We start from the raw sequence: 24,355 nt of genomic DNA, 5'->3' as shown, positions 1-24,355 counted from the left end.
GTATTTCCAACCGTCAATAATGATGTGCATGAAATATATTCAATCTACGTCAGAGCAATATTGATGAATTTTAAAATGTGCTTACTTGCATAATTATATGTTTTAATGATAATGATACATAATTTGTGTTCTCTTACCATCATTTTGCTATACATGACGCGTGTTTCAATTTTGAAAAAAAAACAATATGTCGAAAATATCCCAATTTCTTGCTTACCTGGCTGTTGTTTCCCTGTCCAGCACAGCATTTGTTATTATCTCCCCTGTTGTTGTATCGACAGTGAATGGTACTGAAGACGTAGTGCTGTACTCAAACACATTATTGTTGTTGCTCACAGAATCAGCATCAGTTGCAGAAACAGTGGTCACACTTGTTGATACTGCCGCGTCTTCTGATAGCGTCACGGTATACGTTGTAGGATTAAAGGTGGGCGCATTATCATTTACATCCGTGATGGACACCTGGACAAGACATTGAGCTGTAAGAGCGGGGACACCGTCCACGGCCTGGACAATCATTGAGAAAATCGTGTTGACTTCATAGTCGATAACGGCCGTAGATGTGATAATGCCTGTGGAAGAGTCAATTGTGAAGTAGGATGCTCCGTCGCCCGAGCTGATTGAGTAAGTGATTGTACCAAATGTACCAGAATCACCGTCGGTAGCAGCAACCTGCACCAATGTATTTCCTACAGCTTGGTCTTCGGCAAAGGTAGGTCTGCAATTACAAAGAATTCTAGTAAGTCGAACGTTGACAAAAGGGCCGGGATTTGTTTATTTTTTCCCAAACATTTTATGTAAGAATATTTGATGCACACCTAGTGAACATTTCTTATGTAGCGAATTGGACTGGGTCGATCATTCGGCTAGTGTTCGGAGGTCCCTGTTCGAATCCCGGTCTGGCCGCTACATTTTCTCTTCTCCTGTTACATTTGGTTGCATGTAATAAATATCCTAAAGTAATATTTATATCCGTATTGATTTTAAACAATTTTTATGACACAAAAACAAGAATGCACTGGCATATGAAAATAGCAGAAAACATGCTTACGTGTATGTTGTACTACCAAACACCGCAACTTCGTTGACATCATTCACAGTAATAGTGACTGTGGCAGTGACGTAATTGGTATCGTCATACGCCGTCACGAGGAGCTGGTGATTCGTTGCCGTTTCGTAGTCCATACTCGTCACGAGTAATATGGTTCCCGCCGTTGTATCCAACTGAAACATGGAGTTCGTAGCAACAAAGGCGTACGAAATGGAATCTCCTGTATCTACCGAGTCTGTGGCCGTAACGGTGACTATTGTGGATCCTACAGATGTGTCCTCGCTTAATGTAACTGCATATGTTCCTGCAAATAGTGTTAATAAAACTGCAATTTAGTTATTGTTTATTATTTATTGATTATTAAGTATAAGAGTGTCAATTGCTAAGAGACGCATATTGTGATAATGGAATGCATGCCATCGTAATAATAAAGTTTATATCGTGTATAGTGAAATATGACGTAACAATCAAAATTATATTTTCACTGTCAATGCTGTATTTCGATTGGTCAAAAGCGGGTGAAAATATCGAAATTGATATTATCACTTGAGTGAAATGGCTTTTATGTTCACCGTCAAACCTTATATTTCACTGCGAAAAATGTAATAGAGTGAAATAAAACTTAAACATTGGCAATATTTCCATTGCAATATGCATTTTTTTTGCATTTAAATGTTGCTTCTATAGTAAGATTATTTATAAGTTTAAATGAAAATACTTCAATAGAAATTAATTTTCCTAGAATATCGATGCGGAAACAATGTTTTAACTACGGCAATAGTTCGTGAGAGATAAAATCTAGAACATTTACCAGAATTTGTAAACACTGGAGCCCCCTCGTCTACATCTGCGACGTTGACGTCTATAGTCACTGTAGCGGACAGTTCCGGAGATCCGCCATCTTTGGCTGTCACTTGTAAATTATAAAATGTCGTCGTCTCGTAGTCAAGGACAGCTGTAATACAACAAAACAAAAATAATGCTACTCCCTTATTGTATATTTCTCATTTGAACCGGGTCTAGAATGGGTCGATTATTGGTGACAAGGTAGATCAATCGGTGGAGTATCCAGCTAGTGTTTAGAGGTCTGGTATTAGAGCACCGGTCTGGCCGCTATATTTCAACTGTGCACTTGTTAATGACTTAGATGATGACTAACCGCTCGGTCTAATGAAATAAAGATATAATGCCTAGAGAAAATAAAATTGAAATTACCATTGACGATAAGGGAAGCTGTAGATCCGGAGACGGACACGGCGAATTTATTACCCGGATTTTGTGTCATAGTGTAGGTCAGTGTAGTTCCAGCGTCTCCATCAGAACAGGACAAGTCGGATATCACTGTCGAACTAACAGCTGAAGATGAAAAAACATATCGAATACATCACCAGACTCGAATTCCCGAAACGAACTAAACCTCTCGGTGTTAAAAACAGATCTAGTGTCCATATTAGGTTCGTACAGTCAAAAGCCATATGCGCAGGATTATATATGATTATATTTCAAAGGTCTGATTTAGAACATAAATTGGGTCACGATTATAATGGTTATGAAATTATAACAGCACCTTAAGAAAGCTCTCCTGAATTTCCTTTACAACATATGAAACCATGAAAGGAATTTATAAAGATGTTTACGCAAAATGTGCACTAATTATTAAAGGAATGTTCCAAGGGCAATTCAAAATTGATAAAAAACAAATCTAATTGTGTTTTAAAATATATCTACACAAAGCTATCTATACCTGCACTTTCCAATACTGTCTCAACATGAGATGTCGGGCTGCAAATCGGTGTGTTGTCATTCACATCGACTACTGAAACTGTCACTGTACCGGTCCCCTGGTTAAATAGGTAGATATTATGTAATTTTGCATTTTTATATTACAGAGATATCTGCTCTTGTGGATAGATTTTTATTGTTACTTTATGATTTTGTGAGTGTACCATCATATTTGCCAGGGAAGACAACGTAGCTTTTGCTCAACAAATGATGATGTAATAATCGATACCACTAGCAAGGGCAGATAACAATGTACTAAAGTTAGAACTTTTTCAAAAGTCTTTAACCAAATCAGATCAATCTAAACATATCAGCTCTATCAGCAATTTTCTATATCTAAAACATATTCGAGAATTGTGTATTTGTTGTATTTCGTACAATGCAACTCAAAAATCATATACATGTATTTGGGATATCCTACCGTTAGCCCGCCCCCATCCGTCGCTACTACTGTTAACACATAGTCTGTGGTACTCTCATAATCCAAACTTTGTGCAAGTTGAATATATCCAGAAGTTTGATCAATAGAGAAATAAGACGTTCCACCGTTCGTTGCTGAAACAATAACACCATTTATTAATTACAAATAAAGTAACCAACACAATTCTTTCAAAAAACGTTAAAAGAATACGAACATAAAGACTTTACACTGTGAAGACTTTGTTTAAAGGTCTAATCGTCATGATTATTATTCTGTCACATGATGTCTCTCTTTGTGATGTAAAGTCAGAATAGTTGTTTGATTATATATTTTCAAATACGTCGTGTTTGATAACATTTATGGCATGAACTGATACAAACTAAATTTGTATAACGAGTGTCAACGATGAATCAAATACGTTATTTTTTCCGGAGTACTGGGTTGTTTTGGCCTATTTCTCTATAAGGAGTTAGGAACCCATGTCAGTAACCATTGAGATTTAGATGGAAAATCAAAAAAATTAAATCGGGTCAAAAACATGTTAAAACTTTAATTTAACTTCATGAAACACATTTGAGTTGAAAGTAAAATCGTCTTGAGCTAATAAACTTTCTCGTATCTCATAACTATCTCTCATATAATTTGAAAGCACCCTAATCCTGATTTCATTGTACGATTATGTAACTACTTAAGATATTACCTGCCGATATAGCATAGCTAACGATGTTGTGCGGCGACGCGTCGTTATCCGATGCTGTATACGTCGTCACTGAGGTTCCTATCCCATCATCCTCCTGTAGCGTCGTAGTAATAGGCGAGGCAAAAGTTGGTGTTGCCTCGTTTTCGGCTCCGACTGTGACGGCTACAGTTGCTGTCGCTGAATTTGTACCGTCAGACGCAGTAAGGAGAAGTGTGTAGGTTTGGGTACCAGCGTCATAATCCAGGGCTGTTTCCATAGGAAAAAAATAGTAGTAATTATTTTTATTATATAGGAACGTAGCATTGCATGTAAAGAAGTATTTGTATTCTTTGAAAAAATGACGTACATGTACGTTGGTAAACAAATGAAGCACATAGCAATGTATAGAAACTAGAAGCTAATGATAATTATACCTATACTTACCGTTGGACAGAGTTATGACCCCTGCTGCGGATACGCTGAAGTCATTCCCGGTGTTACCACTGATAAAGGCATACGATACCGTGTCGGCCGTGTCGGCGTCCGTACATACAAGTGTCGCCACCTGTGATGACAACATGCATATAAATGTAACAAACCAGATGCAATAAATATCAATGCCATGCAATGTATCAATCACATAAATCAATCAAATTTCAATTTTACTTCTTCTCTATATCATATTTCTTTCCTAAATAGACGTTAAGTTGCAATATTGATATCAAAACATCTTTAGTAATTAGCCGTTAGTGTTTCCCCGCGTTGTTGGTTACCGTTGCTCCAATTGAAGACGTCTCTGATTGTGTGGCTGTGTATGACGAAGGACTACACACAGGCGAGTTCTCATTGACATCTGTGACTGACACTGTCACCGTCCCTGTTGCCTGTTAACATAACAACAGTAAAATGGGTAGGAAACGTCATGACGTCATAAATCAGAGCCCGATATTTCGGGCGCCACTACACAAACGATGGCTGGCGGCAAACGGTCCATCTACTATACTTGGCCTAGCAAGAAATCAATTGTTTCTAAACAACTGAGATATAGTTAATTAAAAAAATGACAATCGACAATAAACATTATTAGGAAATAATACATGGGATATGATTAAATAAAGATCAACTTTCAGCTCTTTTATGTCTAAATATTATAAATGAATGCCGCAGAATGTCTTATGTCAAAACAACATTATTCAAATGTTTGGTCAAATTTCTTCTCTTGAATAATGAAATTGTATCATCAAAATGGAATAATTAAATTTATTTCATTTGACTTGTTGTGCTGGTGAATATGATAGGACATGATCAGGAAAAAGAGTTCGACCGCAGCTGGCACCACTGAGGTTAATATACCAGTACTAGTTCACCTGATCGTGATATCATATAAAACACTGTATTCATAAAAGTATAATGTCGATATAGATCTCTATCATTTTATTTCATATATCTAAAATATACACCTATATGAATTGTCCTACTTTAATAAAATTAAGAGTTATTTTGGCTTTTATTGTAATTTTGTAACACGTGCGAGTTGCTTCCCTTACCGTACTACTGCCTCCATCTGTCGCTGTGACTTCTATGTCATAACTCGTAGCTGTTTCGTAATCCAGTAGCTGAACTAGTGTGATACTCCCAGAAGTAGTGTCAATGGCAAATAAAGAACTCCCTGAGTTGGTGACTGAAAGCAGATATCATTGTCTAAACAAGATACCCAGAGCGCCTGTATCGCTCTACTGGTATGTTAAGCAAAAAATGTTCTGAATATGAGATTCAGTGTTTATTTGCTTAAGGCAATTACTCAAAATTCCCTGTAATAGGCCCACTCCTCCTGCCGCAGGATTGTCAACCCTAGAATGTTCAACATTGCGATATAATCATACTCCCTAAATATTATATCAAATACACACGCTGCATTTGTTAGTGTATAGAAAATGGCCATTTTATATTTCTATGTTTCTTTTTGAACTGATGCACACTAAGGATTATCCAAATATACGCCATATTCATAGTGGCGTTATGATAAATGTTTAAATAATTTAAGAGCAATTTGTTAATTAGAGCATGGTTGTGTGTGTCTCTTTTTTTTTTTTTCTTTGTTTTTTTCTCTTTTTTTTCTTTTTTCTTTTTTCTTTTGTTCTGTGCCATTTTGCTTTTCTGAAATCTACCAGTTAGCAAAGCGAAATATCACACATGGAAATAAGTGCTACGTTTTCATGAAGAACATAAAGCTTTGGATGCATTCAAAACCATACCTGTTCTTCCAAAAACTGCAATTGATCAAATATAGAGTAGAGTTTTGCTTTTACATCTTTGAAAATAGTAAAAAGCACTAATGACTCTATAGCACATGACTTTGTTGCAAAAAATCGTTTATTTGTTTTCTTATCTCATGAAAACGCTGCAAAAATTGTGAGGTCAGTCTTATAACGAAACTTTAACAAATGATGAAAGCGTTATCTATATCCTTACATAATTAACTAGTGGTTCGAATGAATTAACCTACTATTTTACCATGTGACTACGTTATACCATTTCTGATATCGAAATCTTACGCCTAACAAGCAAAATGTTGCTTAACTGATCAATTTAAAATCTGAGCGTAAAATAAAAAACGTCAACAGTATATTGTTGCAAATCAGTAAGCTAGTACCTGCAGTAATAGCGTAAGACACAATGTCATGAGGCGAGGCATCATCATCGGTAGCAGTATATGTGGTGACGACTGTTCCAATACTCGTACTCTCCGCGAGAGGGATGGTAGGACCGGCGGCAAAAGATGGAGTGTTGTCGTTTTCGGCAGTGAGGCTGATATACACGGTTATTGATGACGAGGTGGTCCCGTCACTGGCATCAATACCAAGGGTATAGGACTGACTTCCGGTGTCGTAGTCCAAAGCTGAAATAGAGTCGACGTTTCAGGGATCATGTAAGGTATTACATATCACACAAAAATATCAATTCGACAAACGGTACAATAATTTATTTAAAATGTAAACTTGTTTTCACGTTTGATATCAAAATTGGAAAATGAAAATCAAAAAGGAAAGGAACTTCGTATTATTTGAGGCAACAAAAAATTTAACGAAATAAATAAAACTGAAAAAACACGCAAAAAACAAGACAATTTTTTATAGTTTACCTTTTCCAAACGATTTCAATGAATATCTGTACTATGAATGCCAGAGCGTCAACAAAGTTAAGCACTATTTTTTAGAATAATGTAACCTTTTACACTTCTCATTGAGTAACCCATGTACGTGTGTTTATGTTTGTACTTACTACAGGCAGTATTCAAATCGGCAGTTGAAATAGTGAAACAGCTTTCAGAGTTACCGGACGTAATCGAGTAGATAACAGAGGGTCCATCGGCGTCAGAACAGGCCAGGGTAGCCACGGTGGTCTGATGGAGGAAATAAGTAGAGAATTTGATTTTACAGTCTTAGCATATATGATTATCCTAAGAATCACTTAATGGATGTATACCATCAATAAAAAGTTAATAAACTGAAATACATAACCTATGTAATTGATATTGCTAGAGAGTTTTGTGGTGTCTGTGTACTCACCCCAGACGTTGTTGTCTCTAGCACACTGTAGGTGTAGGTTAGTGACGGGCACACAGGTGTATTGTCGTTGACGTCAGTGACGGTAACTGTGACGACCGCCGTGGCGCTGTCGGTAGGTGTACCACCGTCGGTCGCCTGTACAGTGAGACTGTACGACGTCGTCGTCTCGTAGTCGAGGGCCTGTGTTAGATATATCTCTCCTGTTGTGGTTCCAACGCCGAACATTGCACCGGAATTCCCACCTACATATTGTAAATTTATTTAAGTGATTTTGCCAAAGAAAATTTATTTCGACTTCATGATGCTGAACAATAAATTGATAATTTAAGGATATATGAAAGTTAAGGTTTAACCATTTTTCAGTTTTGGTAATATTCTGTCGCACTCTACGGAAGAATTGTTAACCATAGTGCGGAAGGTATTGAAACAGACCCGACCCCTGTCATATCCAAATTCCTATTATAAGTGGTTAAAAGATTATTACTCCTTTTTCAGGTTTGGGAAATTTTGGAGTGTTAATGACAATGGCAGTGAAAAGGGAGTATGGTATATGTTGGTCATAATAAAATGCGAATGTCATTTAATGTTATTTATTTCTCTTTTTGTTTCATAAAGATTCATGACATACCTATAATGCTGTATGTGAGGATGCCGTCGTCACCATCATCAGCGTCTGACGCCTGAATAGCAGCGACAGTGGTACCGACCGCACTGTTCTCCGCCACCTGTTTAGGGTTGGTGTAAAGCAAGAAATGCATGAGAGCACCAAAAAGGATACGATATAAAATAAACAAAACTGCATCTTTTGTAGCCTTTATGAAGTACTGACATTTCTTTGTAAGTCCTTAATTTATCAAATCGATAAACAGGACGTTAGCATAGGTCAATCTAGAGAAAACATCGCAAAGATATCTTAGTCTTCAAAGTGCATTTACACGGATGGAAGTTTAATTGAGACTATATTGTGATGTTGTCTTAGGATTGTACATATATAGTTGCTTCTTTCATAATGCATAACATGAGAAACATTTGCGTATGTACATACCGAGATGGAGGAGGGAGTAGTACCCGATATCGATGGTGTGTTGTCATTTGTACCCGTAATGGTGACGTAAACATAGGCAGTTCCAGTTAGGGCTGTCCCAGCACTAGCAGCGGGATTGTCGGTTGCTATGACGACGAGGCTATAAATGTAGTTCTGTGCTGATAAGGATTCGTAGTCAGTAGGAGTTCCGGTTGTCTCTATAGTTGTACCGGAAATAGTAAATTTAGCGGCAGTGTCGTCACCACTTTGTATACTGAGGTTACAGTCTGCATTAGTGCCATTGTCAGCATCAGTACAGGTCAAAGCCGCGATGGAGGTTCCTACAAATCAAATTTAACTTAAAGGTAAGTGGCTTAACTTGCATTAACGAATCAAGACGATCTTGTCATATGTTTTTCACCACCGAAATTCCTCAACATTTTCATAATTTTAATGCTTTCAATGCATCAAATTAATTTTACACCGGCAGAACATTAGAGTTCAATATAAAGTTAAGCAGTACTGTCAATATGATTTTATGTTCACATACGTCACATAAGTGAATTGAGTACTCCATGGTCAGACCATGAAGGCCTATAATTTCATTTCACATTTTGCACTGATGTTGCGGTGATGTTCGTAAATGAAAAAAAAATACGTATGCAGATACATTTTCATCTAATCAAAAACACATAAAACAAGAACGTTTACCATGGAAATGAAATCTGTGTTGTAACTAATATTTATAAGGCATCATACCTGCGTGCTTTTGCCTTTGAATGATTTCCATAGCTTTATTCATCAAATCTTATTGTTTGCAATGGTTTGCAACAAATTACTGAAGAAACACTAGCATATTAATTTGTTTGGCCGCTTATGGCACATTAAACAAAAAAAACAAGTAACACCCAATAACAAGAAAAGCAAGGGTTCAAACTCTAGTCAAAACTGTCTATGAATTGAAACAAAAAGTGTAGGTTTTTTATTGAGGCGGTAGTTATATAGAGATGGTCTAGTTCTAGTTGCGTTAAGTTTGACCTTGTCTTGATAGAATCATCAGCTAGGCTATGGAAGACTTACGAAGTCGAGGCCTGGTAATGGCAATCAAATCAATCTGTCAAAATCAGAGAACATTGGCCACGACGTTTGTTTTACAGTGATTTTTGTATGCCATGCTTGAAATTTTACTAGCTATAAAAATCCTTTCATGAAAACGACTTTCATTTGAGTTATCACTGAATGTATGAAGTATTCACTACGTACCAGAAGCTGAGTTCTCTGGGATGATTTTGGAGTAGATGGCGGGACTAAATGTAGGTGTGTTGTCGTTGTAGTCTGTTATCGTCACGGTCAAGGTAGGACTTGTTACTGTATTTCTGGTTGTGTCAGTCGCACTGGAAAATATCATACAAGGCGTTTAATGAGCTCTTCTCAGCTTTCAAAATAATCATTTTGTCAATTCAAAATTAAATATATCTATTATAGAACAATATTTTCCACATTATGCATGACTATTTATCTAGTCTATATCGCCTATACATTGTAATAATGTTTTGGACTGTAAATCTTATCTTATTACATATCATTATTAGTTTTATGAACCTTCATTTACTTTAAGGAAATCCTTAGTGCAGAATACCGTATAGGAAAGCATTACATAAACTCCTTAATCACAGATTTGTTAATAAACTTTTGTGATCATTTCTTATGGAAAAAAATAAAGAATATTATAAAGGTAAGGTGTGTTCATGAAACTGGCACCTGGATGAGGACTGGCTACTTTCCTGCGCTGCAATGCATGTGGATACACAAACTGCTTGACGTATATTTGTCCTAACAGTGCATACATTTTAGATGATAACTACCATCTTCGCATGCAGTGTGTTTGATCACTTACCTCAAATGTTAATTTTGTAGGTTATTTGTTTACTTTCTTGGACTACAAAGCGTAGAACTACTCACCTAAACTGTAATGCATATGACTGTGTTGTCTCGAAATCAAACGCTGTGTTGGTGTAGACTACGTCACCAGTGACGGTGAAACCGGAACCTGTCAATAAAGAGTATGTCACGACGTCCCCGGTATCAGCATCAGTAGCTGTGAGTTGGTAGACAGAGGTTCCGACAGCCTCGTTCTCACTAATCGGGATGGAGGTCGTGGTGGACGGCGTCGCCCAAACCGGGGAAGCACCTGTTGTAACATCATAATCATCGTCATAATACAAGATGTTACAGGTTAGAAATTGTGTGATAAGTATAAAACAGGGCACAGTGATATTCCATGGGGTACTAGCACTATCGTAATATCCTACCCTGGACAATCTCAAAGTAAACCTGAAGGCTAATGTGTGCACCTTTGATGTACCTCAAACGAATCCATTGCTCTATGAAAATATTTAAAGGAAGTGTCAACATGCCAGTAATTTATCAATTTTTCTCCCGGAATTCCGTTAGTTGTTTATAACGAAAGTGATAGTATTACTTGGAATATCGAGAATGAGTAATTTACGAACTAATTGTGTTAACGTCTAGAGGACAATGGTAATATTCAGTTACATATTGACATATCCTTAAGCTAAAATAAATAAATAACGATCATGTTTTGTAATGTGTTGTACATTATTGCCAGTAAATTATATTGTGAATATAAAATAATGGTACAGTAATGTGATTCAAGGGATAAGAGATAAAATTATAAAAGGTATGTAAAGTGTCTTTTCCTTTCACATTTTATCAAAGATATCATTGATATCGTCATTCAAAGAATGGAACAAATATGGGTATATCAAACAACCACTGTTTTAATCAGTGAAATCTTCCCGCCTTAACTATAGTCATTAATTTTATAAGTACCAGAAACACATTTTTTATTAATAAATGTAGAAAACATAAACAGCAATACATGTGCCCTTTCAAGATTAGTATATTTTCTAACGGTATATATATATCCATTAATCAATACCTAACGACATACCCAATACTATGATATCACTAAGCCATAGGACCCAGGTATGACTATCACATACTTGTCAACCTGCAAATATCATGTATGTCGTATTTGTGTTGTGCGCAGGTCCTTGTCCGATGATTGATAAGCACTTGTACTTTGTCTCCCTATAGGGGTGTTCATTTTCAAAAACGTATTTGGAGTGTTTGAATAAATGCGACCCCAGAGAAAAACCGAAATACGGAGGTTCATGTGGGGCATTTGGTTTCTGTTTTATACTGTTGCTACGCCATTGAAAGACAACAAATACCATGGCTGTGTTAGTAAGTGTAGTGTCGGTAAACATGTCACTCTGATGGACAAAGTGTATTGGGATTTCTCATCTGGAAATAATATTCCACAGTCTACATTATTTTCTGACGTCAATCACATCATTATAACCAATAAGATTACAAATATAGCCCCAATGTAGCAGCATTTAATGGCATAAATGTATGATGTAGACCATGTAAGTTCTGACATAATCATAACCGCAATAAAAACGATAACATATGTTTACTACCTGACACAACATAAAAATGGTTTGTAAATCATACTAAGTAAAATATAGTTTTTAATTTTAAATTCCCCCATTATTAAACTTTAACCAGCTCAATGACAATTCTGAAAGGGATGTTTTAAGTTTACACATTTACAGTAAGACCCTATATAAGAAATACACACAGACAAAATGAAATAAAACATAAAATGACTGTACAGTCATAAGTATGTAAACAAATATGGCTATCTATACTGGTAATAAAAGTATCGCTTATCTTAACGATTAGAATATGACATCGTGGTTTTTTTATAAACATGTGTTACTTAAAAGAATTGCAGAGCTAGAGTTTCCATACAGTACACAATGTACAATGACAAATCAATTTGTATAATAACATCTGAAAATGTGGAGGATGATTGAAAAGAAGTTATGGTAAAAATCTTTACTGCTGTACCAGGAGGGTTTATGAAAAAGAAAAGATATAAATGTCTTTAAGTAAGCATCGTGATGAAAAAACTCTCTTCGGCTCCGATGAAAGTATATATAGTAACCTCTTCTATAACAATAATTTAGCCAAACGATTTTATTTTATTTTTACAACAAAGTATTTTGCACATTATACGTCGAATTTATCTTAAGACCAGAAATAAAAGGTGTTATCTGCATCAGTATAAAAAATGAACGACGTTAAATTTTCTCTATTTCAATAATACAAAAAATCTTATATATCAATGTCGCTAACATATAAATATGTAATGTTATTTAAAACAATGCTGTAGACCTCAGAATTATCTTTCCTTATTTACGGCCGTTGCACAAACAAAATGTTTGGCTAGAAGGACCTATGATCCTAATATGAGCAATGATATACATGATGTATGGCCGCCCATCAAATAAAATTTAGTTAAGGATATATACTATAACCGTATATTGTTAAGTGCAAGACATGCAGAGGGTGGCCCAGTGCAGAATCCATTTGAGCAGATTTGGGTTAATATGCCCAATTCTTTTTGTATTAACATTTTACAATAAAAAATCTGAAATGACAAATAAATCGATTTGACTATTTTGTATTGTATGTATCCTCGTAAGTTTCTGATATTATTGTTTAGGTAGTGTAAAACGCATCATAAACGAAGGGATTGACGTTAAACCTGTCGATATTGACAAGATTGAGTTACACCACAGTAACACCGAGTATGGCGTCCTGTTGTATTATAAGTACTATTATACTACCTCATATTTCACTATGAAGTTTATTTACTGTCTGCCTTTTCCAATAGTGACATCACATACACATACTTTAAAGTTTGATCGAACACTTTTCTGCTGCTTTATCTGATCATAAATCTCTCTATCTGTCTTTGTTACAAGTTTTATTCACTAAATCATGTTGTTATAGTGCTGCCTAACAAATTCGTAAACATTAACATACGAACAGTATTATTTTTTTCTTCCTTTTCAAATTTATTCCTACATCGATGTGTTCCACGTTAGCATTTAAAACTGGATACAACCTAGTGCTAAAAACCTAAAAAGTGTAAGTATGAACGTGACATTATCTACTGATATTATATGGTGTATTGTGATATTAATCGCGTTGTTGTATTGTGATATTAACCGATTTGTTCTGTGCAGGCGATGTGAATATATAAAAAATGAAACACCAACGGTATTAGCATATTATTTTTTCCTAGCTGACTATTCTCTTGAACCTTATCTTTTATATAAACAACATCAGCTAGCGAACTTGCTTTATTAACTTAAAGTTATGAGTCCCCTCCCACGACGGATATTGAAAGTTTGTAGCGCCGTCAATTACCAAGGCAAAATAGTTCAATGTTACAGTCTAAATTTTATTATTATTTTTCTTGGTTTTTCCGCCAATCTCATTGGACGTCTGTACCCCAAGTGATTCCCTACAAACAATGTTCGACTGATAAAAGTTGATTGAAAAAAAAGTTGATTGACCGATCTGTCTATAAATAGATAGGGATTTCCCGATTCAGTGCATCAAATCGTCGAAGTCATTTAAGCGTTTGAATGCGACATGCATTATAACGTTGTTAAATTAAGCGTTTTTAGGATGCCGATTTTGTTGGTAACACATTTTCGTCAAACACAGCGAATGATAGACAGACGGGTTTGCCTCTCTGCCGGTAGTCTTGATGAGAAATGCAACATTTTAAACAACGTCGGAGCTACAAATACAAAGATGTAATTATGATACACGTAAGGGCAGTGCTTTTATTTAGAAGTAATATAAGCTATACATGTTGTTTTTCAAACATTGAGAACTATGGAAACTACAGTATATTTATGCTTTCGCCATCTTCTACTGTACATGTATCTGGAAATCAGGATTAATAGGATTATTAGGATTAAAACTATATCTTAATCCTTGTATCATTGGTATGATAATTTGATATTTACTCATTCAATTCCTGGTAATATATCCTGAAATACAAATGCAGATGTATACACTAGATTGTTGTATGTCTTTTTATTTATTACTTGTAAAGAAAAACCAATTCAAATAATAAAACAATTGTAGCATTTTGAATTCGGTCGATGCGTGTTTTTATTGACCAAAGAAAAATTATCGACCGAGGACATAGACCTCATCAAAATGCTATAATTGAATAATATTGACTATCACATGCGTCTTGTTGTAATCTTTGCGGCCGGGTTTATTATTCTAGAACATTTTCATTCACTTTAACGTTAGGTAAGATACAGAATTGTTAAACCTATGTTGAAAGATGGTGATACAAAATATATTTTGCACAATATTGGTTTAATATCATGCATGATTAACATATATTGTTCTGTAGTTGTTATTTTAGTGTGTAGTTTTACATGTTGTCATATTTCGCTGTGATCATCAATTGTAGAATTATTCACGTGTAAAATGCCTACCCGGTAATATGTGCCCGTGTGAAAATATCCGCGGATATTGTTTTCAAAAAGCGAACTTCACTAAATAAAAATGTCTTCTCTGCGTAAACTATACTTTAACAGCAATTCAGTCAGTCTGACGGATAAACATATCGAAAAAGCATAGTAGACGCGCTAAGATGTATAGTTTTAATAGATTTGCTGAAATAGAATGCATATCATCTGAACGGGATAATGATCAAACGTCAAGTTAAATAAGGTAGACATGAAACAATGAACAATGATGGTTGGGTACATTTTAGATTATAGTTTTACGTCCAATCAACAGCCAGTACCTGGTAACTGCCCCACATGGGATTGGAACTCGCGTGCCAAAGAAGAGCACCTTAACCACTCGGCCATCGCAGCCTCGAACAATTGTGATTAATGCTATTGCGTAATATTTATATAAACATGGTTAGAGCTTAATGATTCATTCTCTCCATATATGGTAAGATAGAGGAATCTGAATCCGCAATAATGTGGATTCTTTAGCTAGTTACTTCCATCTGCAAACTTGAAGAACTTTCTCCTTAAGTTGTAATCCTTTCACTCAATCTAAGAGGATAGTAGGTGACACTATACGTGTACATTAGGGTTGAGTCTCTATCTATAGTTTTATCTTTTAAGCAATGATATCATAGGGACATGTATGTTTTACAAGACAGTTCATTTTACATTTCAACAATCTCAATTCTCCCATCGCTAGTTCAATCATAGATTTCACTCGTTGTCAACAAACGTAATGCGGATTAAAGGATACCAAAAGTAAACTCTATTGCTCTGTTGCGCAGTGCTCTGATATAAAGATAAGCACGTTGACGATTTACATTTCAGATGTCAAGTTCGACATACAAACACTTCCGCTGACTTAACAACAAACCTGAAGGGTACTTCAGCTATCGTTATCGGCTCTCCGGCGGTAGGGGGCATCTTTATGTGTTTATTTTTGTCAAACATAGAAACTCACCTAGCACCAGGACTTTAAACACAATCAACACAACAAAAGTATAAGATGTGTATTAGGATTAATTATGATAAGAAAATATTTTTTATTGGTATGTTAATAAAATAGTTAGTTAGGGTGGTCGGGCGATGGATTGGTAATCAAGGCACTCGCCTTTCACTAAGGCGACCGGAGTTCGATTCTTCGATTTTTTCCTGGGTACTTTTCTTTTTGTGTTAAGAACCCTCTTGCGTTTTCATCCACAATCTTTTGAATGAAAACAAAATAACTTATATCGTATGATATATTTACATTCACTTGTCACTTCTATTAACTCAGCCAAAGTGAAATTAATGTGGATATAAATGACACCCAAAACGTGATCATTATGACGTTAGAACGAATATACGTACCCGGCCTACTATACCTTTCGGCCGGGTACGAAATGGTGCCAATGCGTCCTAGTGGAGCGCTACCTTAGAAATCATTCCGACACAATCTTTTTGCAGGTTTCCAATTAGTTTAGGTATATACATGCATTTATATATTATTTTTGTCCAAAACATATGAACCATATCGCTCACAAGATGTTAAGTTCACAATTTGTAGACTTATTGTATCATTTTCCAACGGAAAGACCTTCATATTTATATGTGAAAAAATATATCGCTTTTAATTTGATATTTTATACCTTGCAGTTTCATTGCTTAGTAGGTAAGCGATAAAAAACATGTAAACATACAAACGTTTGATAATGGTTTGCAAAATCAATACTTTGCTCCATTAGCAGTAATATGCACTAATTATAGCTCTAAAGACGACACCATTATCTTCTAAAAGCCTTTTGCAGCTATTATGACTTATGACGTCAATATTGTTGTCATACGATGGTAACTCCAACTGATCTCCGTCGGACTTGCTGTTCCATCTATAAGTATGAAGTATATCGTTGTTAATAAACGGTTTTCTCGATCTAACCTAAAAACGCTTTTATTGTACAATATAGATGCCCCAAAAATGAGTTAATAATATAAGCATTAAAGTGTCTTTTGAAGGAATCTATGATCTATATAGATGACTGGGCTTTATATTACTATAAATGGCGAAGGTAGGGGACATAGGTAGACTTTAGAAGCACATTTATGCGATAGAAGAAGAAGTAGAAGAACAACAACAACAACGTAACAACAACGACGACAACAACAGAAAAAAAAGATATGACTAATACCACACAAACATATATGAATCCCTGAAATTACTCATTATCAACACATAACATATAACATGATTTGATTTATCATTAGAACGAAAAATATTGATAGGAATTTCCAGATGAAATCTTATAAGAATTATAATATGGTCAAATTCAGGGTGTAGATTCGTCATTTTCATTCACTGAATTTATGACTTCGAGATGTTTTAGACTAAAATCCATTGTATATGAAGATTAGGAACATTTAAGTTAAAGTGATATGAGCGGTGATAACTGACGAGTCAATAATATGCACGGCATGAGAAGAGCGAAGCTCTCCTTGTTTATTCTCTTTTCCATTTTACATTTAAAGAAGACATAGTTTAAAAGGACGTACTTTCAAGTAGACTTATTCCGTCTTTGCATATTACAGAGTTAGCTCCCTTGCGGGTAGGTATCGATTGTTACGTCATTATTTTGTGAGAAAAAATCACGTCGTTTTCTCCGAAACGTATGACGTCACAATCAAAACCTACCCGCAAGTGCAGATAACTCTGTAATATGCAAATTTGGAATAGTAGTATTTGATATAATGATTGTGAAGCGTAATAAAACTTTTGATTTAAACAGAAATCAAGGATTCGGATTTGGACTTTGATTTTCTGTGTCCATGCAGTGTCAAAAACCCGGGATGCTGTGTATGCGAATAATATGATTTCGCGCCATTTGTTGACGTGATGTGACGTCATGATTCTTTGTGCTCATCTTTCGCTTGGTGGATGTTTTTACTGTTTATTTCATAGCTTTTAATTTTCAAAAGCGGTATTATTAATATTTTTTTAAAAGTGTAATTACTCCTGTTAATGCATTTGCATTAGTTAGATATACTTAATGTGGTAAAACCGGAACAGGTTAAACCGGAAGTACGAATTTTTTTAACCATCCATGCATGCAGGTCATTGATCTTAATATATCTACATTTTCACTGCAGTCCCACTATGTAACCTTACCAAGCGTAGTTGGCTATCATATAAGCATTGAACGTCTTTCAGTTGGCATTCATAGCCTAAATGAATGCCAACTGAAAAGAGGCAAATTCAACATGAACATGGAATTTGCCTCTGTCCATATGTTCATATTGGCTATGAATGCCAACTGAAAGACGTCCAATGCTTAAATGTACTTTTGCTTACGTACACGTACATGTTAACGGATCAGAGATTCGCTTTGTGACGTCGAAAGAATTTAGCTATTATCATAATATTTTTTAATATGTTATCTGTCACAAAACGCTATTAACAGTTTGGGATTTACATCACTTACATATGTATAATGCACAGGTTTTAATTTTACAAAGTCAAATAAAAGCTCAAAATTAATTTTAGCAATATTGCCAAAATTCATTCAATTTAAGTTTTAAGAGCAATAAAATTAGTACATATGATAAGACCATGAAGCTAAATTCTGGTCTTCAATTTCATTGTCCATTTTCACGGTGCTTTTAGTAATTGTAAAGCGACTTGGGAAAATATGTTTTCATCTATATCTACACAACGTATCGATATAAGACTTTTACAATGCAAAAGTGTTAAAACTAATGTTTATGTTTTCACAGCACTAAATGTATATATTTTCAGCCGTTTACAATTTTGTTTGTTTGTTTGATTATTTTAACGTCCTATTAACCACAGGGACCTGGCACGATTTTTTTTAAACTAACAGTATACATATATACATATTACAGTATCAAGGGTATGAACTCGGCGGTCGAGGAAAACGGACCTATTTTTTTAAAATCGTGATTATTTTAATAAATCGGTTATATACAACATTGACGGATATCTTACCTTAAAGAGAAATAATTTATCTTTCCACTGAGTGCTTGATCCATTTGTTCTTCGGAACGCTTCTCGAGTTTACCCACAAGCACAACATTACATAATTTGCATAATGTAGTCACGATATGTAAAGTCGAGAAGCATTCCGAGAGAAAAATGAACATGGCGGTGACGGTTAAAGTAAATGAGCTACACGATGTTTAAATGGAGTTTCTACAAAGTACAGGTCATGACACCTCCAAAGGGGATTGTGGATGAACACAGTTATGGGTACTGTTTACCACCACAAGCGTAGATTTTGTGATTTTGGCTTGGTTTTTACCCATTAGAGGCGAGACGTCATTTCGACCGGACAGGGAAATGTCTACCTAGCATATTTTTCGTAAATTTCCTGATTCATCAAGCCATAACTTCGTCAATACTTGGCCAATTTTGTTCATCAAGCACTCAATGGAAAGATAAATTATTTCTCTTTAAGGTAAGATATCCGTCAATGTTGTATAGAACCCATTTATCAAAATAATCATGGTTTTAAAAATTAGGTCCGTTTTTCTCGACCGCCGAGTTCATACCCTTGATACTATAACATATATATATGTATACTGTTGGTTAAAAATGCCAGGTCCCTGTGCTATTAACAGCCAGGGTCATGTAAGGACGGCCTCCCATGTATGCAGTGTGTAGTGTGTGTGAAGTGCGAGGTGCGTGTTTTAGGAGATTGCGGTATGTTCGTGTTGTGTCTTCTTATATAGCGGAACTGTTGCCCTATTTATAGAGTTATATCACTGAAGCATGCCCCCGAAGACACCAAGCAACACGCCACACCCGGTCGCATTATACTGACAAGGGGCCAACCGGTTGTCCCACTCCCTATATGCTGAACGCTAAGCAGGAGCAAAAACTTCCACTTTTACAGACTTTGGTGTGTCTCGGCCAGGGGACAGAACCGAGAGTCTTCCTCACAGGGGCGAACGCTCAACTCAAGGCCAAAAATGAGGTGGTGCCAAGGGAGGCATTAGGAAAGATAAAGTTAGTTAGGCAGAAGAGAAAAGATAATATCCTAAATTTAGTCGCCTTTTACGATCATGCAATAGGGGCAGCAGGTACAATTCTACCGCCCTACCTGCAGGGTTCAAAAAAGCCGCTTACGAAGCGTGATCATAGCGTTTCGTTTATTATCCTTTAATTTCTGTTATTTTTAGATGGTTGATGCATTTTAATTCAGAGATGCATTAGTGCCAGTTTTGTTGTTTATTTGTTATTATCTTTATTTCATTTTATTAATTCTTTAAAATATCTTATGATTTGAAATCTAAACGGGTCAAAATGAATAAAATGACAATTAAGATGGTAATAAGAGATTAAATCATTGGTATTATCGATTTAGTTTACACGAGACGCTTCCTCATGAATTCCTAACCTAAAGTGTGTATTTAACTAACGAATGGGTAGCTATATTTGATTAAAATATAAGGAAATGAGTTACCGTGATGTATGTTTCTGAACCACTTGCCAATGGACTCCAAATGTTAAATTTGCCTCATGCACAAATGATTTTAAAGATCAAAATGCTTTTGAGAAGTTGCAACTAGAATTAATTCATGAATGTAATTAGTGTGGTTCAACAAAACCTGATTAAGCTATTGTGCTCTTAACACTTGGATAACTACATTGCATTACGTTTTTCGTAAAAAATCATCACTGAACAGAAGAAAAAAAATGCACACACGTTGACGAGCAAAATTAGAATTGCATGGTTTAAATGCACACACATGAAGCTATAACGCTCGCAATACCTAATTATACAAGTCACAGAATAGTTTTCATTAAAATTATTGAAATATTGATATATCAAAGAAAACATCAAATAATTTACAAAATTAATATTCTTACCTTTACATGTTTGGATGATGAATCCCAAAAGAAGAAATGAAATAAGATTTATTTTCTGTCTTTTTATGCCTCCGCTGTAACTCCACAGCATGATACAAATATATCTGGTAATCCAGCGGTAACACCGTAAAATCGGCTGTTAAACACTGAGTGTCTGCAGTAACACCACACGATTGGCCGTTCAAACTGTTTCCGCTGGATTATACCCGAAAATTGACAACGGACATCACTCCATCAGCTGATATACATTCTATTGCCATACTTAGACATTTAAAATCACGTGACCACAAAGCGATCACACTTGAACAGGTGCGATAAATATATATTAAAACTACCGGCGATCGCTAGACAACGACAAATATAGTGATAGCTACATGTAAATATCTCAGTATTTAACCCGATTAACAGACCAAAATTATGCAATTTAAATAACGTTTCCTTAAATTATTGAATACAATACCACAATAGGGTAGGCATTGAGCAATTTTCCTTCTGTAATGAAGGCATTTTTGTTTACTTTTCTATTGTCCATAGAAATCAATATAACAACATTTAGCTCAATGTGATTTAATGTTGACACGTTTACTATGCGTAATGACGGTAATTGTTAGAGCCTCGGGTAAGTTAACCACAGGTAATTATACTGTCAAATGGCGGAAATGCCTGAAATACAAGTTCAGCAATTTCCAGTATTAAACAGAGTTAAATCAGAGTTGATTTCATCAGTCAAACCATTTTGTTAAAGCCACACTATACGTATCTATCAACAAAAGGTCAAGTTATATTCGACCCCAATATCGTTAGTATTGGAAGATGTAATTGAAATTAAATTATATCAAAGAATATCAATAATGATTTCTTAATAACTTTGGCACAGCAGTTGTTGAAAGTTGATACTGGTCGCCATAGAAGTTACTATTATTGCCGAACGGAAGTCGGAAAGTTCATGACCCGTTCTCGGAAGAGTTCCGACAGACGTTACGTAGTTACGGTAGTCACATGACGTTCTCGGCAATGGCGTTACAATGTCGGCTACCTTCGGTTTGTTTGACTAAATGGGACCCACCTAGCGGTGGTCAATATTTATTTGATTTATATCAAAAGTTTCCGAATCATTATTGCTCATCTTGGCTTCGATTCAGTCCTGTCTCTGCATGATTTACAACGGTATTTTTCTTTCAACATTCTTCTTAATCATGAAAAAAATAAGACAGATACGAATATTGGGACTTTAATATATCGGAAACTGGTTCCCGTCTTTAATAAATGATATAACTGTCATTTATTACATGACGTTGAAGGCATTTAATTATTTCCAGATTTCCGAAATGCGATGCCCATTTCATATGTTTTAAATAGCAATGTCATACTTTATGATCGTATTGTTTCACTCTTTTGACTGTAATATTTTATAGTTTTCAAAAACATGCCTAGATTGAACTGTAATTTTAAATAGTATATATTGCCGTTCTCCATGCCTAATAGTGTCTAAATGGGGACATTTTGGAGTTCATCAAATTCTATTTTCTTTCTTTCAATCTTTCTTTCTCTATCAGGAAGTAATGGAACCATTAAACCTTCTAGCTATTGTGTATGTCGACCTTGAAATAAGGTATAGTGAGTTTAATGAATAGAATCAGTTTCAGAAGTTTGTAATTCGTGTATTGATTACCAATTAGGTGTTAGATAGATCAGATAGGAACGATTAAACATGTTGATATGTTTTCCTATGTGGTTTTATTATCGACCAGTTTGAAATCATTTGTAGAATAGTTCATTCACTGCATGTTTATATGTGATACGATGAATGACTTTATGTGTTTCATGATCCGTGTTATTTGGTACTTCTTAAAAGGGAATAACCACTTCAGTAAAATATAGGCCTTCGAAATGGCCCCTATGTATAGTAGATTGAGTCCAGACATAAATCTGATTAATTCGTTATTAAAGAATTTGAAAAATAAAAATATTTTTCTGAAAGGTCATTATAATTTAGTAACACTATATTTATTAATTTTGATAATGAATAGGTAAAATATTAGAATTTCAGTAATTTTCAGTGCAGAATGAACCTTACTTAAAATGACCATCTCACTTGTTATTTCTCTCTAGAGTTATATATGAACCTAGACTTAGTTATCAAATACGATATTTGAATTTGATTCAGCAGTTTTAATATAAAAATCCAAAACATTTAACATGGTCGTCTACGGAACATCATTTCGATGGTTGGTCTCTCAAACCTTATTGAGTCTTCTTATTATCTACACGTATGTCTAAAGAGTCCTGGAATAGGTTCATAAAGTTCTAGCCCAGTTTTCAAGTAGCCATTGTTTGTCTTGTCGTATGACCATTCAGTCTTACGTAACGAAAGGCTTTTGAGTCAAGCTTTTTAAAGACACCATTACTTAAGACTTCTTCAATAAAAACATACTGCCGTGTTACCGTCAAGAGGACAAACAGAATGCCACGAGAGCTTGATGATACTCAAGAATATCTCTTTTAGTAATAAAATATTACGTGGTATGTTATTAAATTGTCTATTTAGAGAATATTTACTAAACTATTCAACGATAATATTAATTCATGAATTTCAATGCCAGAATACATTTGAGCGAATGATTAGTGAGTGCAATTTCGATTGGTGCCTCATGATGAACAAATTGTGTCTGCACAAAAATATATCCTTTATTTGCTTTGCATGCGTAAAGTAAGAATCTTCAATTCTCAGAAATATGAGCGTGACCCAACATTCTTTCAAATTCGAGAAAGATTTGCCTTTTTTGGCCATGGATGGTCGACTACGTCAAACGGATTGACGCTGATAAACAATATATTCAAAAGTATTTTCCAGTTGTTTCGATGAAACATAACAAGGGCACAAACTGATATTGTTATGTCAATTAATTTGCAGTAAATACTTGTTTTACGAATGTATTAATTGATTATTTTAAAACACATTGCAAATTAGATAAGGCCTGTCGATATTAAAACCAACAAAATCATCAACAAAGCACGATATGTATGATGAATTTGATTTTGTATTCTTAGATAACCATCACACCAGCATCTCCAATGATTTAACATTGTATTCCCTTTGACACAAATTCCGTAGATTCATTTTGTTCTTTGTGCTTTCTTAACTGAAACAAAAAAAAACCACCTAATGTAGGAATATGAAGACTGTGTAAAAGTTTTAGTGTCGATATTATTTTCTTTTGTCGTCGGAAATATATGAAGTTTAGACTTATTCAGCGCGTTATATCTATCATAATTGAATACGATATCTGAGTGTATTCAGGATTGTCCTTCGACTAGGTAATGACCTATATCACATGAGAGTGTTGTTGATGAATCTATGAGTATGTTTATCTGTAATTATGCTGCAATGAAACTATTAAAACAAATAGATTATATACATTATAATCTTCGTAAACACTGTGGTTAATAATCTAATGACACAAGGCACATGCGGTAGAATAACTTACATCTGTAAAAGACGTCATATATCGATACAAGTACAGAAATGTATATG

At 35.0% G+C, this 24,355-nt stretch overlaps 1 protein-coding gene across 2 annotated transcripts in view; it reads right to left on the bottom strand.

Moving 5' to 3' along the window:
• LOC138304632 (protocadherin Fat 4-like) overlaps positions 1-21,049 on the bottom strand; it is a 30,747-nt gene extending 9,698 nt beyond the window's left edge. For both annotated transcript variants that reach the window (XM_069244803.1, XM_069244802.1), the window contains exons 1-18: positions 20,821-21,049; positions 10,489-10,717; positions 9,790-9,920; positions 8,548-8,867; positions 8,131-8,227; positions 7,503-7,744; positions 7,216-7,336; positions 6,587-6,832; positions 5,481-5,614; positions 4,707-4,817; positions 4,378-4,498; positions 3,955-4,200; positions 3,255-3,388; positions 2,796-2,892; positions 2,267-2,407; positions 1,863-2,006; positions 1,052-1,355; positions 218-718 (exon numbers count right to left, since the gene is read on the bottom strand). In XM_069244803.1, the coding sequence (XP_069100904.1) occupies positions 218-718; positions 1,052-1,355; positions 1,863-2,006; positions 2,267-2,407; positions 2,796-2,892; positions 3,255-3,388; positions 3,955-4,200; positions 4,378-4,498; positions 4,707-4,817; positions 5,481-5,614; positions 6,587-6,832; positions 7,216-7,336; positions 7,503-7,744; positions 8,131-8,227; positions 8,548-8,867; positions 9,790-9,920; positions 10,489-10,717; positions 20,821-20,911 (3,410 nt within the window). In that variant the 5' untranslated portion in view covers positions 20,912-21,049. The remainder of the gene's footprint in view (positions 1-217; positions 719-1,051; positions 1,356-1,862; positions 2,007-2,266; positions 2,408-2,795; positions 2,893-3,254; positions 3,389-3,954; positions 4,201-4,377; positions 4,499-4,706; positions 4,818-5,480; positions 5,615-6,586; positions 6,833-7,215; positions 7,337-7,502; positions 7,745-8,130; positions 8,228-8,547; positions 8,868-9,789; positions 9,921-10,488; positions 10,718-20,820) is intronic.
• Between the last annotated feature and the right edge of the window lie 3,306 nt (positions 21,050-24,355).

Source organism: Argopecten irradians, chromosome 12 (genome assembly GCF_041381155.1).
Source record: "Argopecten irradians isolate NY chromosome 12, Ai_NY, whole genome shotgun sequence".
In the NCBI taxonomy this organism is placed as follows: Eukaryota; Metazoa; Mollusca; class Bivalvia; order Pectinida; family Pectinidae; genus Argopecten; species Argopecten irradians.
The sequence above is the reverse complement of the archived record's forward strand: the minus strand, read 5'-3'. Positions and strand labels throughout refer to the sequence as shown.